Below are 17,810 nucleotides of genomic sequence, written 5' to 3' on the forward strand. Positions count from 1 at the left end.
AGTGTTTTGTATAGTTTTTTTTACGCAAGTCCAGGAATGGGGCTTCCACCAGTCCCCTTGGGAAAGTATTCCAAACCAACAGATCCCACAGTTAGGACATTCAGCCTGACATTCAGCCTAATGGTTCATCCCATTCCTATTTTATACCCCCACTGGATCAACCCGTTTTCTGTATTGGCACCCTTCAAACATTTGCAGACAATGAGCACATCTCCCCCTACTACGCATTTTAGAAGATTAGCCAAGTTATACGCATTTCATTCTCACTCTTGCCTCCAAAGTCAATCCCTCCAGCCTCAACTACTTTGTTGCTCTTCTATGAATTAATTCCTATTTGCCAAGGTCTTCCTACATTGAAGGGCCTGGAACTGCATACAGTATTCCAGGTATGATCTTACTACTAGCACAACAGGTCCTCTCTTCAACGTGTTCAGGCCTCTGCAGTCCAAAAAACAAAACAAAAAAATCATCACACTGACTTTAATGACACCTTTCATCACTGCAAACTTGAATAATTTTCTGTCAACTATTGCCATACGTCTTCTGGTACACTGCAGCTTTTACAAGTATCTTCTTTCTATTGAAAGTTTGTGTTTTGTTTTTCCAAGTATGTTTGTTATGCAAATTTCATCCTGGATTTCCATCTGTGGGTGCTTCCATTTTTCTTCCGTAAAAGCTGGTTTATCTGCCTTGCAGCAGCTCAACGAGCCAGTAAAAGTGCATTCTACTCTTTATTGCTGGTGTGATTGCTACTATTTTCCTCCTAATTTCTGGCTACTGATCACACCTTTGGGATTTTCCCCCCCTTTCACTCCAGATGCAATACCTTGCACTTTGAGTGTGAAACTTATTGTATCCCTATTTCTAACCTTCCTAGCTCCCCTCTGTTTTATGTTATCCTTGTAATTTACAGCCCTTCCCAATTTAGTATAATCTGCAGTTTTCATTAAAAAGCTCTTTCCATTTCAACAATGGACCTAAAACCCAACCCCTTGCAGCTTCCCCACTACACCATTACCTCCATCCTCTGAGACTGATACATTGTGGTTTATTGCTCTCTTTTCTTTGTGGCCCTTCTGTCAGTTTCATAAATCACATGGGACTGCACATATCCAAGCCAACCTGAATTACATTTACTAGTAAATTTGAGGCACAATATCCGTACTTTAGTAAACATTTGATCACATCTACTGCATTCTTCTCATTCACTGATTTTATAATTCCATTTAAAAAAAGTGATTGAATCTGCTCTGACTTACTCTATATAAAACCCATGCTGTTTATTGCTCAGGATCCCATTATTTTCTAGATGCTTACACGTTTCTCCCATAGCAAGAAGTCACAAGAAAGTGAGCGCATTCAGTGTATTGCAAAAAATCTGAAAGCTGGGGGCACCTCTGGCCACCTGGCAAGTACCCCATTAACCTACCAACTCACAGTGCTCAGGTTTATTGCTTTTCATGTAGGGATCATTCATTTTGCATTTTTAAAAAGTTCTCTTTAAGCTATTTATAACTTACCCTACAACTATAAAAAAATAGTGGACAGAAGCAGCAAATAGGGAAACTGCTCCCTTCTACTCTTTGGAATAGATGTGTGTTTTAACTTTTTGAGGTTCTATAAGTTACTTAGACTCCTCCTCTCCTTTCCACTTCACAATCAGCAATACTTTGGTGTTGTATTGTAGCATCACGGAACCTGCTGGCTTTTCCATGATGCCCCAGAATGATGCATCTCGAGAGTATCCGTGCACCCTTTTGCGACTCTTCTGCCATCTGTGACAGCCCAGGACATCATATTCTAAGGCATCTTTAGTGCAAACGAATTTCATAAGCTAAAAAGAATTTTTAAAAAGCTGAAAAATTGAGCCTGGTTAGTGGGAGGGGACAAATTAACAAGTACGATGAACTCAAAACTGAGTTGATATTAGAAGGACATCTTTTAAAAATCTAAAAAGGCTGAACTGTTTTGCAATTTGTGGTTTAGTATTTCTCCACTAGCTGTCCAGTACTTTTCTTCCAGCTAAACATGCAAAAGCTGTTCTCAATTTGTCTTTCCGCTCCTACCTAGAGAGGACGCCTCATTCTGCTTTTTTTGTTGCCCTTATCTTTGCTTTGCATGCATTCTTGCTTCTTTGCATTATTCTTATTCTTCTAGTCACTCGCTCTTCGGTATGGTAATTTTTATGGTGCTCCAGGCTTCTCTCCCCACATTTTCCTCCCACTGCACCACATTCACCAGCTTTCCATCGTCTTCAAAATTTGATTTCAATACCCTTGTACTGATGTGTTCTAGCCCATTTAGAGCTAGGAGAACTTCAGTGGCTCATGCTTTAGCACCAAACTCCATTACCCCCACACCATTTTTCAGTGAATTCTTCTACTATTGCTAAGTAGATAAGGACAGCTCCTCTATCTGGGTCACAAAGTTGTCCTCTATGTAACTTAGGAATCTGTGCTTAGTCATATTTAGCTGTTCTTGTTGCCCAGACATCTGGGCAGAGTCCTCTATTTGCATACATTCCCATGATTTCAAATATCAATAGCTCGTCCAAGAATTTCTCTAGCTCTCCATTCTTGGTAAGGAAGTGAGGATGAGACTATCAATTTCTCAGTGTAGATTCTCCTTTCTTGTATCTTTTCCTTTCTTCATTGAAGTAGGATTTCACTGCTTCTAAAATAATTAAAATAGCATGCCCTGCCTCCCACCTCTCTTCTCTGTCCCTATATAGCAAGCACCTATGCTAACATTATAGGCGGGATTTCACATGTAGTATCACTTCTACTGCCTCTTCTGGCCTTAAATCTTATTTTTTAAAAACAAACATCAGTGAATTAATAATCTTTATTCTAGCTATATGTGTTTTGCTGCAGGACACATCTATTCAGAATCATTCATTTTGGAAATACATGCCAGATTTTGAGCTAAGTAAAAGTTCCTTTCCAACTAGTTTAAAGTCTGCCTAAGGAGCCATACCAGCTCTGAACCGAGGAGATTCGCCTCCTATCCGCCTAAATGGAGACTGTCTAACACAGAAAGTCACATCACAAAGGGCTCACACCAGTGCTCAGTGAAGCTGAAATCCTTCTCCTTACATCAGCAGTGGGTCACCAGTATCAGCCTTTTCCTTTCATTTGACAGTAGAAGGGTTATCAAAAAGATGACCTGCATAGAACCCTTCCATCTTGTGAGTAATTCCTCAGATGCTGAACTCATCCATTTTCCTCCACTTGCTGGACTACTGTAATTAGTGGCATTTCTCCAGCATGACACAATCTTTTTTTTCCCCTCGTTACATCTCTTGACCTGGAACTCAAAGAGGCAGCATGCTATTCTGTTCTTTTTCTGAGTCACTGATCAGTCAGATTATGTTCTTTGCTTTCCAGTGCCCAGACAAGACCACTCCCCTTTCAACCTACTGTCTGTGTCTCTGCCTCCAACCAGCAATGAACATTCCACCCTTAAGATTCCACCAATAAATACAAAACCTCTTAATCTTCATATGAAGATACAGACTGTTCTGTTGGTAGCAATTCTATGGCCTATTCACATTTCTAGTTATTTCCTGTTCTGGAAGATGGCAAGATCTAGGAACTGTCCCACACCTCAGGAACTAATCTGTCTGCCTTCCTGTATGGTAAAAGTGGGAATTTCAGAAGTGTCTGAGTGACTTAGGGGCACAAGTCCCAATGACTTTCAATGAGACGTGTGCTTGTAAATCAGTCACGTGCTTTGGAAAAATCTCACCGTAATGTACCTATCAAAAATTCCCTATAGGGAAACGGATTTAAATAGCTCCATCCTTCAACCTCTCTCGACTCGTGGGGAATTGTTTATGATTTTGCGAACGAGAACTACCCTTCTCATTGTCTAACCACAGAGCTGTACATATACAGCCATCCTGCGGCTGGAGTACTGCAGCAAGCTGTATAAGTGAGCAAACACCCATGTCAGGTGAGAAGTATAACTATTTTCAGATGTTCATAAAAAAACCACAGCAGAGCTGTTATTTTAATGGCAACTTGCTACAGCTTTTCACTCCAGCTCTTCCACTTTTGGAAGCCATCTTACCAGTTCCATCATCTGCATCATTCTGACCAGTCTCCCAAACTTCTGGTTTTGGCCCAAAGCCATCTGTGGCAGAAGTCTCCGTATAGTCTGCAGGGTTAAATGTCCTAGGGTTTAAAAAGATTGGGAAGAACAGAAATATGCAGAAAGTGAATACCAAAGCCACACAAAATGAAATGCCCCAATTTATGGTCTATATGTGTATTAGATTTTTACCAGTTCTTGTCTTTCATATTTCGATAATTTGTGTTTTTCAAAAAAGTAAATTTCTTTTTACTCCCAATAAGGGTGGGGGTGTGCCACCAAAAACCAGGACAGTATTAAAAAAAGTCATTGTAAAGAAACTGAACAAAACCTAGTTCCTGGAAAAGTTGCAATACCAGGCAAACCATTCCCATCCTCATTAAACATAAGATTCTGCTGTGACTGTAAACTAATCAGTTGATCATTTCTCAGCAGGATACTACTGATGAGAATCCCATGTCGCATGCTGTGACGAACTGGGCCTGTTCTTGCTGGGGTGTGGGAATGCTGACAGGGAAGTGTGACTAGGATGGTCTGCATCGGGGGATGGGAGTCTGCCCCAGGGAACATACCTGAGCTTGTAACATGAGAACCCAGGAGGGGGTTGGAGGTCAGGTGACTCCGGGGCCCGGGAAACTGAACAAAGGCTGTGGGAGGGGTCGCTGAAGGGAGAGGGCTGGAAGCAGGCTGGAAGGAGGCTGGAGAGATGGCTGGGAGGCAGAGATGGCTCTGACCCCCCAAAGGGGGGTGGGCTGGCATGCCCTGGGACCCCAAGCTGGACCTAACTGAGGGGGGGCCCTGTTGTCTGTGCCTGCAAGACCTGTCTTGGACTGTATTCCTGTCATCCAAATAAACCTTCTGCTTTACTGGCTGGCTGAGAGTCATGGTGAATCGCAGGAAGCCGGGGGTGCAGGGCCCTGAGTCCCCCAATACTCCGTGACACATGCTTTTAGGGTGCCTGAAGTTTATGCAGGGCAACACGTAGTGTATCAATAAGATGGTGGCATGGAAGTGTTCTGAAATACCCACTGAAGCCAAAACAGCTCAATATCTAAGAGGTAGCCAAATGGTGACCTGGAATCTGATTTGTTGGTTTAAAAAAAAAAAAAAGGGGGGGGGGGAGGTTGTTTTTCAGCCTATCACATGAGAATGGAGTGAGAAGAGGAAAAGAGCAAGGAGAAGGCTTATCTAAGGCGTGGAGGCAGCCAAGACACGAAGGAGAAGAGAAAAAGCTCATTTTTATTCTCTTGACACCACGGATATGATCCACAAAGTTACGGAGAGCAAATAATGGTTAGAGGCAACGAGGTTACGGTCCTGCAGCCCAGATGAAAAGAGTTCTAGTGGCAAGACTGAAAAACCCTTAGAGTTGTGGGTTCAGCAGGGGAAGAAGCTTCTTTTGACTCTGTACCAAGGTGCACACACGTGCAAAGAACATTGTCTACAATGTAAAACACTAAGAATGAAGGGAAGCTCCCGCACCTTCTGGTAGAAAAGATTAGATTCACTTATCTTTGGGGGTTTTTTAAGAATCTACGTGCTTCAAACTACAGCCAAACAAGTTTCCATTCAAACTGGGCTACAAACCAGCCATGCAGAACTTTCAACCTGCAACGCCTCTGGATTGACTTGGACTTTCCTTGAGGGGCTGGGTTACATGGGGGCAAGCTCAGTTTTCTGGGGACTGGGGAGGGATTTTGTTTAGGGGGTTGGTTGTTGTTTTTGAGTGTCTCTGACATGTTGACTCCTGTGTACTCACGTTAATGTTAGTTTGCCTAGAGATGGCAATAGTCACTCTGCATACAATGAATCAAACTAGTATTTCACAGAGAGTTTCACAGATCTGTATGCTTTCTATCCACAGCAATATACAATACATTTGTCAAGTAGTATTAACAAATTGGACAGTGATTAACACTCCTGCTGTGTTCGATTTTCCCTGAGAACTATATGCATCACTTACCCCATGCCTTGGGCTGAAAATCTCCCAGCTCCTCGCCCTCTACCACGTCCAAACCCTACAAGAATAGAGAACACCCTTTAAGAGCACCCATACAGATGGGCTGATTGCTAATCTGTCACACAGGAGAATACTGGGTTTGAGGAAGAAAAATAGAATGGATGAATTTACTAAATACAACTTCTCTCTCCTCAATTCCCCTCAAAGTAAAAACCCTTCTCTAATCCATACAAAGAACAAAATATTAGTTTCAGAGTAACAGCCGTGTTAGTCTGTATCCGCAAAAAGAAGAACAGGAGTACTTGTGGCACCTTAGAGACTAACAAATTTATTAGAGCATAAGCTTTCGTGGACTACAGCCCACTTCTATATGCATCCGAAGAAGTGGGCTGTAGTCCACGAAAGCTTATGCTCTAATAAATTTGTTAGTCTCTAAGGTGCCACAAGTACTCCTGTTCTTCTTTTAACAAAATATTAGTTCATCATAATATTTAGTAGTATAGTAAAGCAACCATTCTTTCCTCTCCTCTTAAAACTAGAAGAGGAGAAGATCAAACAGACCAAAGTAAGGGCCAACATAAAATCTTAGGTACATCATACACATCAACACAGTGCCGCTACTGTTGAATGTGCGTATCAACCTAGCTCTGTACAGCACACAAATTAAACTTGGGTGGGCAAATATATACTAGAAACTACTCAAACCATATTTTTTTATGTCTAGTATGGAGATGTATAGCTATTATTATCTAAGTTCAGTGTACAGTCCTTACCTTTCAATTTCTTGTGCTTGACTCCAAGGCCTGCACAAGACCCAGCCTACACCTCTGGCCTAATCACACTTTCTCTCATTCCTCTGCTGTACCAATGTTAGCCTCAACAACCCATTTTGTTTCCCTCTCCTACTCCTGGATCTGGGCCTTTCCCCGCAGCTGTCCTTTATGCAGTCTCAGTTCGCCAAGCCGAAACTCTCGCCTTATTCAAATTATACTTAAGGCTAAGATTTTGCCAGATATTTCTTGTAAAATAAATGGACAGGTCACAGGCAACAAAGAAAAACTCACGGAAGCCCATGACTTGTCTGACTTTTACTAAAAATATCTACGGGGAGCTGCTGGGTCCCTACAACCCTCTCGGTGGCTACAGAAAGGGCCTCGCTAGTAGCTCCGGGTCCCCCCGCCACTCACGGCAGCCAGGAGCTGCAAGTTACCCCTGGCCAGTGACTGTGGGGGCCACACTGCCAGATGCGACCAGGGTACCCCACAACTACCAGCCATCGCAGGCGGGGGGGGGGGGGGGGGCGGGCGGGACTTCTACGACCTCCGTGACAAAATCAGAGCCTTAACTATATCCAATGACTCCATTCTTACACAATGCGGCTGGGGGATGGCTGGCACTGGGGGGGTGTGATGCAGCGGGGGGTGGTTGGCACTGGGGGAGAGATGCAGCGGGGGGGGGGCGGGGAGTTATCCCTCCTTTGGGTTGCACTCTTGACATCAGCCTCAGACTATAAGCTCTTTGGTACAGGGACTGTCTTTACTTTCATATCTTGCATAGTGCTGACAACATACTAGAATCATTTACATTACTTAATAATCCCAAAAGTAGTCTGCTATTTTAGCATTTTAAACAGTGTTTCATATGTGCAATGCATTTCTACATCTGGTTTTCCATTCATTTTTTGCTGTTAACGTGTGATGGCATACTTTTTGAGAAGAAAATACATTCAGAGTTCACAACTACCTATTTGCATAACACAACACCTGGGAGCCTAGAGCTCCAGCTACACAGCAAAGCAGAATATTTTATTATGGATGCATTACAGGTTACCAAAACAGGGATCTTTAGGTTGCCCCATCTATCAGGACAAGTATGAATTTCTAACATTACCCTGCTATTGTAATCTTTTAGGGCTCCCAAGTACTAGTTACAGTCATGAAGCAATTGGATGCGTGTGTGAATGTAAGCTCTTAAACACATACAAGAAAGCAAGGCATTGCTTGCCTGACCTTAGTATGCTCCAGGAACGTCACTAGAATTTGGACCAAGTTTATCTGTTATTGGCAGATCTGGCCTCAATCTCTCTCTAATTTCTCTCCAAAAGAAGAGGAACTATTCAACTCAGGATACCTAATGTGCACAGCAGGGCTGGAAAAAGAGGACATTGTCAAGGTTCCTTCAGAAACAGAGTCCAGAGAACCCCAATGATGACAGTATAAATATTTAGATGGATAGGATTAGTTTTAGATCATTAGGAAAATGTCCTGCACAGGGGCTGCTTCTGGAAAGGGCTGAAATACCTAACATAGGCAAATAGGTAGGAATGTTTCAAGGATTCTTCAGCAATATCATTCTGAACATTGACAGAGGCAAGACACTTGGATAGTAACCTACAGAACTAGTCAGGGAGTTTAGAATAGAAAGATCTTGTTGATTGAAGCAGGAGGCATTTGTTTCAATAGCTAAAACAGAGGTATAAGAAGCATATAAATGGGTTGAGCAGCAGAGCACCTCTTCCATTTGACCAGGTGAAAGCATTATAGAAGGAGAACTTGACATGTAGGTGAAAGATTAGAACATCAGAATGGCCATACTGGGCCAGACCAAAGGTCTATCTAGCTCAGTATCCTGTCTTCTGACAGTGGCCAATGCCAGCTGCCCCAGAGAGAATGACAGAACAGGTAATCAAGTGATCCATCCCCTGTTGCCCATTCCCATCCCTGCCCATCCTGGATAATAGCCATTGATGGACCTATCCTCCATGAACTTATCTAGTTCTTTTTTGAACCCTGTTATAGTCTTGGCCTTCACAACATCCTCCAGCAAAGAGTTCCACAAGTTGACTGTGCATTGGGTGAAGAAATGTTTCTTTTTGTTTTAAACCTGCTGCCTATTAATTTCATTTGGTGACCCCTAGCTATTGTGTTATGCGAAGGAGTAAATAACATTTCCTTATTTACTTTCTCTACACCAGTCATGATTTTATAGACCTCTATCATATCCCCCCTTAGTCGTCTCTTTTCCAAGCTGAAAAGTCTCAATCTTATTAATCTCTCCTGTTCCATACCCCTAATCATTTTTGTTGCCCTTTTCTGTACCTTTTCCAATTCCAACATATCTTTTTTGAGATGGTGCAACCACATCTGCATGCAGTATTCAAGATGTGGGCATACCCTGGATTTATATCTATCACTTTCCTAAAGATTCCCAACATTCTGTTAGTTTTTTTGACTGGTGCTGCACCTTGAGTGGATGTTTTCAGAGAACTGTCCATAATGACTCCATGATCTCTTTCTTGAGTGGTAACAGCTGAATAAGAGCATCCACACAAGGGTTTAATGAAGTTTAATTAATCCACTTGAAATTTTAATTCAGATTATTTTCTTGAGTGTTCCCATGTAGACAAGCCCCAACATTCCATGATGTTAATTCCTTCTGTGTCCTTTGGTAGAGTTCCCCGCATGAAGTGATGCAAGAAGGTTGCTGCAGCGGAGCCTAGGTGATCAAAAGAGGCTGGCTGCATCCTAAAGAGAGGAGACATGCTGCTACCATGCATGGAACACAACCCGACTCTGGAAAACCTGCTGTGCACAATCTCAACGCCTACAATCTTTTGCCATCTTTGCTTCCAACACAGTAGATTCCGTTGGAATTGGAATCAGAAGTATTCTGGTGGTATGCGGACTGAAAGTGACCACGCTTTCAGGAAGTAACCGAATCCATATTTTGAGTTTTTTAAACCAAAAAGTTCTCTCCTCCCAACTCTGAATTTAAAACTCAGCCTCAAAGTTATTTAAGCTTCTGGATCCCTAGAGGTGCTTAGCACCTGTAACTCGCACAGAAATCACTGATGAGTCACTATGGCATTACAGGTTTTCCCCACCCCGTATTAGGAAATTTTTTAAACACTGTCCGTTAATAGTGACCAACAGATTGCAGTGTAGATGGAACCTTAAGTGCTGTGATGCAGTATCCATCCAAGGGAGGGAAGGCAGGCTCTAACTGTTATATTATGGAATTGCCTTGTCCATATAGTTTCCACAACCAAAAATGCACCATAATGGTCAGTTTTCAAAACAAAAAGGAAGTCACAGGTTTTTTGGCAACACAACAGGCAATTCTGTGACGGTAAGTTTCCATCTGCGCAAGAAAGGAGAACGAGCAACTTTGCAGCAGCACATGTTAAACTCTCAAGCAGGCTGCATGAATGGACCTTGCTTCAATTAGTCAGCCTACTGAGCACAAAAGGAAACAATGGGGGCACCAGGCAAAGAATAAAATTACAGCTCTAATTGCCACTCCTAATCCTGACATTTCTCAGCTTCCTTTACACTTAGATCTCCAAACAACAGGTTCAAGTGTCAAGCCAAATCCTGGCTATTCCTCTCTATTCACAGGAAGCCAGCAGTGGAAAGTTTGTTGGGTTTTTTTTCCATCGTATTGCTCATTTTGACATTTTACTCTAGTTTGTTCCCACATTTTACTAATTGAGCCAGGTGGCCTTTTTCTGTTCACTAATGTATCTCACGCTCTTAATCAACTTCGCACACCAGCTGTAGTTTGCTTTGTTGCATTTAGAGAGATTTTCCATAGCAACTCAGTTACAGGAAATAGGATACCTGGATCCTCTAAGGTGCTGAGCATTCTCCATTCCCCATGAAGTCCATTGAGAGTTCCAGACACACACACATGCTCACAGGATCAAGCCCTAGTGTGGTTTAATGGTTGAAAAAAAAAAAAATGGTTACCTATCTTTTCGTAACTTTTGCTCATGTTGATTCCATTCTAGGTGCATGTGCACCCACATGCACAAATGTCGGAGACTTTTGCCTTAGCGGTATCCATAGGGTCAGCTGTGGCGCCCTCTGGGGTGCCGCGCTCATGCATCAGTATATCAAGTGCTGTCGGCCCTACACCCTCTCAGTTCCTTCTTGCCGGCACTCCAACAGAGGGGCAGGAGGGCGGGTAATGGAATGGACATGAGCTACCCTTCTCGAAGAACAACAGTTATGAAAAGGTGGGTAACCATTTTTTCTTCTTCGAGTGCTTGCTCATGTCGATTCCATTGTAGCTGACTCTCAAGCAGTATCCCTGGAGAGGGGCTCAGAGTTCACAGACATTCGGCTTGTAATACTGCTCTACTGAAGCCGGCGTCATCTCAGGCTTGCTGGGTAAGCGCATAGTGAGACATGAATGTGTGAATGAATGATTGGAACTGGCACATGGGTCAGGAAGGCCACCGTCAAGGCTTGCACTCTAGTTGAGTGGGCAGTTACAATTGCCGGGGGAGGCACTTTTACCTGATCATAGCAAAATCAGATGCAGGCGTTGATCCAATATGAAATTCTCTGGGTGGACACTGGATGACCTTTCATCCTATCCGTCACTGTGATGAACAACTGTGTCGAATTGTAAAATGGTTCAGTCCTTTCGATGTGGGCGGCTAGCACTCGCCTGACATCCAGGGAGTGCAATCTACGTTCCTCCTCAGACTTATGAGGATTTGGGAAGAAGACTGACAAAAATATGTCCTGGCTCATGTGAAACTGCGAAACCACCTTGGGCAGGAAAACCGGATGTGACCGCAGCTTAACCTTGTCCTAGAAAAACAGCGTATAGGGTGGCACCGAGGTAAATGCCCTAATCTCAGAGACTCTTTGGGCAGAAGTTATCGCCACCAGGCACCCCTTTTTCATTATTTTAATTCCCATGGTAGCAGGGTTTTTTCTAATAAACATTCCCCTACAGCGTTTGCAATGCAAACATGCTCTACATCAGCATGAAGAAAAAAGGATTTACTAAAAACTGACTAGGAACAAAAGTGAAACTGACAAGTCTAGTCTCATTTTTCGAAGTGTAAAACGCCACAATGAAAGTTAAATTGGTAAACTTATTACACTTTTAATCACTTCACACAAATAAGGAATTTTGTTTTTTATAACTTTAGGATTTTTAACCTGATTGTGTCCTGCTAAGCAGTTCTCCATATCACCTTTGTTATAGAACTCTACTCAGATACTCTCAGAATCACAGAAATGTAGGGCTGAAAGGGATCTTGAGAGGTTATCTAGTCCAGCCCCTCATGCTGAGACAGGACCAAGTATACCTAGAACATCCCTGACACATGCTTGTCCAACCTGCTCTAAAAAACCTCCAGTGATGGGGATTTCACAGCCTCCCTTGTTAACCTATTGCAGCACATAACGACCCTTATAGTGAGAAAGATTTTCCTAATATCTAACCTAAATCTCCCTTGATGCAGATTAAGCCCATTCCTTCTTGTCCTATCTTCAGTGGACATGGAGACCAATTGATTACTGTCCTCTTCCTAACAGCCCTGAACATATTTGAAAACTTATCAGGTCCCCACTCAGACTTCTTTTCTCAAGATGAAATATGCCCACTTTTTTAAACCTTTCATCATCGGCCAGGGTGTCTAAACCTTTTATCATTTTTGTTGCTCTCCTCTGAGCTCTCTCCAATTTGCCCACCTTTTTCCTGAAGCATGGCACCCAGAACTAGACACAGTGCTCCAGATGAGACCTCACCAGTGCAGAACAATTACCTCCCATGTCTTACATACAACACTCTAGTTAATACACTCCAGAATCAGCCTTTTTTGCACTGCATCAGATTGTTACTCATATTTAATTTGTGATCCACTATAACCCCCAGATGCTTTTCTGCAGTACTACTGCCTAGTCAGTTTTTCCACATTTTATAGTTTGTGCATTTCTTTTTCCTTAAGTATAGTACTTGACACTTGTCTTTATTGAATTTCATCTTCGTGATTTTAGACCAACTCTCCAATTTGTCAAGATCATTCTTAATTGTAATCCATGTCCTCCAAAATGCCTGCAACCACTGCAAGCTTGGTCTCATACACAAATTTTATAAGCACACTCTACTCCATTATCTAAATCATGAATGAAAATATTAAGAAGTACCAGACCTAGGAAGATCCCTGCATCCTCCCAGTTTGACAGAGAACCATTGATAATTACTCTGAGTATAATTTTTCAACCAGTTGTGCACCCATAAATTAATCTAGACCACATTTCTCTAGTTTGCTTATGAGAAATGTCTGGGACTGTGGGACTATCAAAAGCCTTACTACAATGAAGATATATCACATCTACTAGTTCCCCCCCATCCAGTAACCCTGTCAAAGAAGGAAATTAGGTTGGTTTGTCATGATTTGTTCTTGACAAATCCGTATTAGCTCTTACTTATCACCCTCTTACTCAGTAGATGCTTACAAATAGATTGTTCAATAATTTGTTCCCACATCTTTCCAGATCATAGAAGATTAGGGTTGGAAGAGACCTCATGAGGTCATGTAGTCCAACCCCCTGCTCAAAGCAGGGCTATCCCCAACTAAATCATCCCAGCCAGAGCTTTGTCAAGCTGGGCCTTAAAAACCGCTAATGATGGAGATTCCACCATCTCCCTAGGTAACTCATTCCAGTGCTTCAACACCCTCCTAGTGAAATAGTGTTTCCCTAATATCCAACCTAGGCCTCCCCCACTGCAACTTGAGACCATTGTTCCTTATTCGGTCATCTACCACCACTGAGAACAGCTGAGCTCCATTCTCCTTGGAACCCCCCCTCAGGTACTTGAAGGCTGCTATCAAATTGCCCCTCACTCTTCTCTTGTGCAGACTAAACAAGCCCAGTTCCCTCAGCCTCTCCTCATCAATCATGTGCCCCAGCTCCCTAATCATTTTCGTTGCCCTCCGCTGGACTCTCTCCAATTTGTCCACATCCCTTCCATAGTGGGTGGCACAAAACTGGCCGCAATACTCCAGATGTGGCCTCACCAGTGCTGAATAGAGGGGAATAAGCACTTCCCTCAATCTGCTGGCAATGTTTCTACTAATGCAGCCCAAAATGCCATTAGCCTTCTTGGCAACAAGGGCACACTGTTGACTCATATCCAGCTTCTCATCCACAGTAATCCCCAGGTCCTTTTCTGCATAACTGTCACTTAGCCAGTCAGATCCCATCCTGTAGCAGTGCATAGGATTCTTCCGTCCTAAGTGCAAGACTCCGCACTTGTCCTTGTTAAACCTCATCAGATTTCTTTTAGCTCAATCCTCCAATTTGTCTAGGTCACTCTGGACCCTATCCCTACCCTCCAGCGTATCTACCTCTCCCCCCAGCTTAGTGTCATCTCCGAACTTGCTGAGGGTATAAGCCATCCCATCATCCAGATCGTTAATGAAGATGTTGACAAAACTGTCCCCAGGACAGACCCCTGGGGCATTCCGCTTCATGCTGGCTGTCAACTAGATATCTAGTTACTGATCACTACCGTTGAGCCCGACGATCTTGCCAGCTTTCTATCCACCTTATTGTCCATTCATCCAATCCATACTTTTTTAACTTGCTGGCAAGAATACTGTGGGAGATAGTATCAAAAGCTTTGCTAAAGTAAAGATATCATGTCCACTGCTTTCCCCATATCCACAGAGCCAGTTATCTCATCATAGAAAGCAATTAGGTTAGTCAGGCATGACTTGCCCTTGGGGAATCCATGTTGACTGTTCCTGATCACCTTCCTCTCCTCCAAGTGCTTCAAAATGGATTCCTTGAGGACCTGCTCCATGATTTTTCCAGGGACTGAAGTGAGGCTGACTGGTCTGTAGTTCCCCAGATTCTCCTTCTTCCCTTTTTTAAAGATGGGCACTATTTTTGCCTTTTTCCAATCGCCCAGGACCTCCCCTGATCGCCACGAGTTTTCAAAGATAATGGTCAATGGCTCTGCAACCACATCAGCCAACTCCCTCAGATGCATTAGATGCAGCCCATGGATTTGTGCATGTCCAGCTTTTCTAAACAGTCCTTAACCTGTTCTTTCACCACTGAGGATTGCTCACCTCCTCCCCATACTGTGCTGCCCAGTGCAGCAGTCTGGGAGCTGACCTCGTCTGTGAAGACTGAAGCAAAAAAAGCACTGAGTATTTCAGCTTTTTCCACATCATCTGTCACTAGGTTGCCTCTCCCATTCATTAAGAGTCCCACACTTTCCCTGACCTCCTCCTTGTTGCTAACATACCTGTAGAAACCCTTCCTGATACCCTTCTTATGCCTTGCTAGCTGCAACTCCAATTGTGCTTTGGCCTTCCTAATTACACCCCTGCATGTTCGAGCAATATTTTTATACATCTCCCTAGTCATCTGTCCAAGTTTCCACTTCTTGTAAGCTTCCTTTTTGTGTTTAAGCTCACCAAAGATTTCTCTATTACGCCAAGCTGGTTGCCTGCCATATTCTTTCTGCACATCAGGATGGTTTGTTCCTGCGCTCTCAATAAGGCTTCTTTAAAATACAGCCAGCTCTCTTGGACTCCTTTCCCCCCTCATATTAGCCTCCCGGGAATCCTGCCCATCAGTTCCCTGAGGAAGTCAAAGTCTGGTTTTTCTGAAGTCCAGGGTCCATATCCTGCTGCTCGCCTTTCTTCCTTTGGTCAGGATCCTGAACTCATGGTCACTACTGCCCAGGTTGCCATCCACTTTTGCTTCCCCTACTAATTCTTCCCTGTTTGTGAGTAGCAGGTCAAGAGGAGCACAGCCCCTAGTTGGTTCCTCCACCACTTGCACCAGGAAGTTGTCCCCAACACTCTCCAAAAACTTCCAGGATTGTCTGTGCACTGCTGTATTGCTCTCCCAGCAGATGTCAGGGTGACTGAAATCCCCCATGAGAACCAGGGCCTGTGATCTGGAAACTTTTGTTAGTTGTCCGAAGAAAGCCTTGTGTTCCTCGTCCTCCTAGTCTGGTTGTCTATAGCAGACACTCACCACGACATCACCCTTTTTGCTCTTGCTTCTAAACTTAACCCAAAGACTCAACAGGCTTTTCTGCATGTTTCATATTGGAGCTCTGAGCAATCATACTTCTCCCTTACATACAGTGCAACTCCTCCACCTTTTCTCCCCCACCTGTCCTTCCTGAACAGTTTATACCCATCCATGACAATGCTTCAGTCATGTGAGTTACCTGATCAAGTCTCTGTTATTCCAATCACATCATAGTTCCTTGACTGTGCCAAGACTTCCAATTCTTCCTGCTTGTTTCTCAGACTTCTTGCGTTTGTGTACAGGCACCTAAGATAACTAGCCAATTGCCCTACTTTCTCAGTATGAATCAGGAGGCCTCTCCTGTTGCACCCTCCTCCTCGTGTTTCCTCCCTGTATCCCACTTACCTCTGGGCTTAAGTCACCATCCCCCGGCAAACCTACTTTAAAGGCCTCCTCACTAGGTTAGCAAGCCTGCCTGTGATATCTCAGTATGTATCATACAAGATATCTTACTATGTATCATAATTGCATGTTGTACCGCTATCAGGCAGTAGTTGCAAGTAAGTAATATCTATCAGCATTATAATACTCCTTAGGGATAAATTAAGCTTATTCAAGAATTTTGGTCTTGAGAATGAGAGATGAAGATACTGAAGACCCAGCTAAAAAGTTTTTATTCCTTGACTCCTTTCTAAATCAAAGATTATACCCTCTACTTATTACGCAGAGATTAAGGTCTGTGCAATAGAGCCACTCCAGTAGGCAATATCTTAACACACAAGTCCACTAATCAGCCAATAGTACAAAACCCAGCTGTTGTTACACCGGCTCGAACTGTTTGTACATTGTAAACATAGCACCATGTCCAGTGTATGCAGTTGGAAAAAATGTCATACAGATAACAGCATCTCTGCTGGATAAGCATGCAGCTTACAGACATGAGGGTGAAAATCTCAGGGCAGAGGTTTCTATAGAGGGCTACGCACCACTATTGCCACAGGATTAGCCCCATTCCTGCCACTTTCAGGGATAAGTACACATCATCTCTTTAAATCAGGTTGGTCTCCTATGAAGGAGTAACGCGATGGCCCAGCACGGATCCTCCTAGAAAACAGCCACTAAGATTATTCCTGCCTGAGAAGGCAGCTTAAAATAGGAAGGGAGAAATGGAGTCCATTGTTCAAACATTAACCAACCCCTAATTTTGTATCTGGTGCCTAGATTCCTGAGTGACATGTGCATTAGAAATGCAGATAGAAATGCTGCATGGGATGCCTTTGAACGGTGTTATTACTAGATTATATAAAGTGAGGGTGCCATGCTGATCACAAGTGACCAATTTGCTCTCGACTGAAAGGAAAACTTTATCCATCGTCTCGACTTTTCTGTATTTAGTGAAGCAGCAAGAAACAAGTTTTTATTGCATTAAGCTGACTGCAGGAAAAATTATATTTCTGCTAATATGCAAAGAGAGGTGGTCATGTGATCCTGAAAAGAGAAGACTTAACAGTGAGGAAGTGAAATGTATAACTTTAAGCAATCCCTGCAGCTTAAGGATTACTTTAGTAAATTTTAACCTTAGGTATTTTTCTCCCCCAAAATGCATGCATCAGCCAATGATTCAGAAGCCATAAGAAGAGAGAGTTTATCATGGATAGTTAAGAACTACAGATGGCCTTTCATTAAATTAGCTCATTTATGTGACTGTGCAGTCTATTTGTTAGGCAGATATAGAAGTACCACACAATGCAATGAATTGTGTCTGGTTGAAGATGGCACACACAAAGCATTCTTTCTCTCAGTAAGGTATGCCAGCTTTCTATTAGTGATTATTAAATGCCTAGTTGTGAGACATTTAAGAAACTATCTAGTTATCCTACTGCGCTTAGCCTCACTACTGTATCTGAGTGCCTAGGGTAACACCAGCAAACTATTATTAAAACTGTAAAGAGTTGGGT

The 17,810-nt window shown here is 43.0% G+C and overlaps 1 protein-coding gene across 2 annotated transcripts in view; it reads right to left on the minus strand.

Annotated features, from left to right (window-relative positions):
• Nucleotides 1-17,810, minus strand: part of UBAP2 (ubiquitin associated protein 2) — a 134,282-nt gene that overhangs the window by 60,623 nt on the left and 55,849 nt on the right. For both annotated transcript variants that reach the window (XM_054031827.1, XM_054031826.1), the window contains exons 7-8: nt 6,056-6,110; nt 4,072-4,175 (exon numbers count right to left, since the gene is read on the minus strand). In XM_054031827.1, the coding sequence (XP_053887802.1) occupies nt 4,072-4,175; nt 6,056-6,110 (159 nt within the window). The remainder of the gene's footprint in view (nt 1-4,071; nt 4,176-6,055; nt 6,111-17,810) is intronic.

Source organism: Malaclemys terrapin, chromosome 6 (genome assembly GCF_027887155.1).
Source record: "Malaclemys terrapin pileata isolate rMalTer1 chromosome 6, rMalTer1.hap1, whole genome shotgun sequence".
Taxonomy (NCBI): domain Eukaryota; kingdom Metazoa; phylum Chordata; order Testudines; family Emydidae; genus Malaclemys; species Malaclemys terrapin.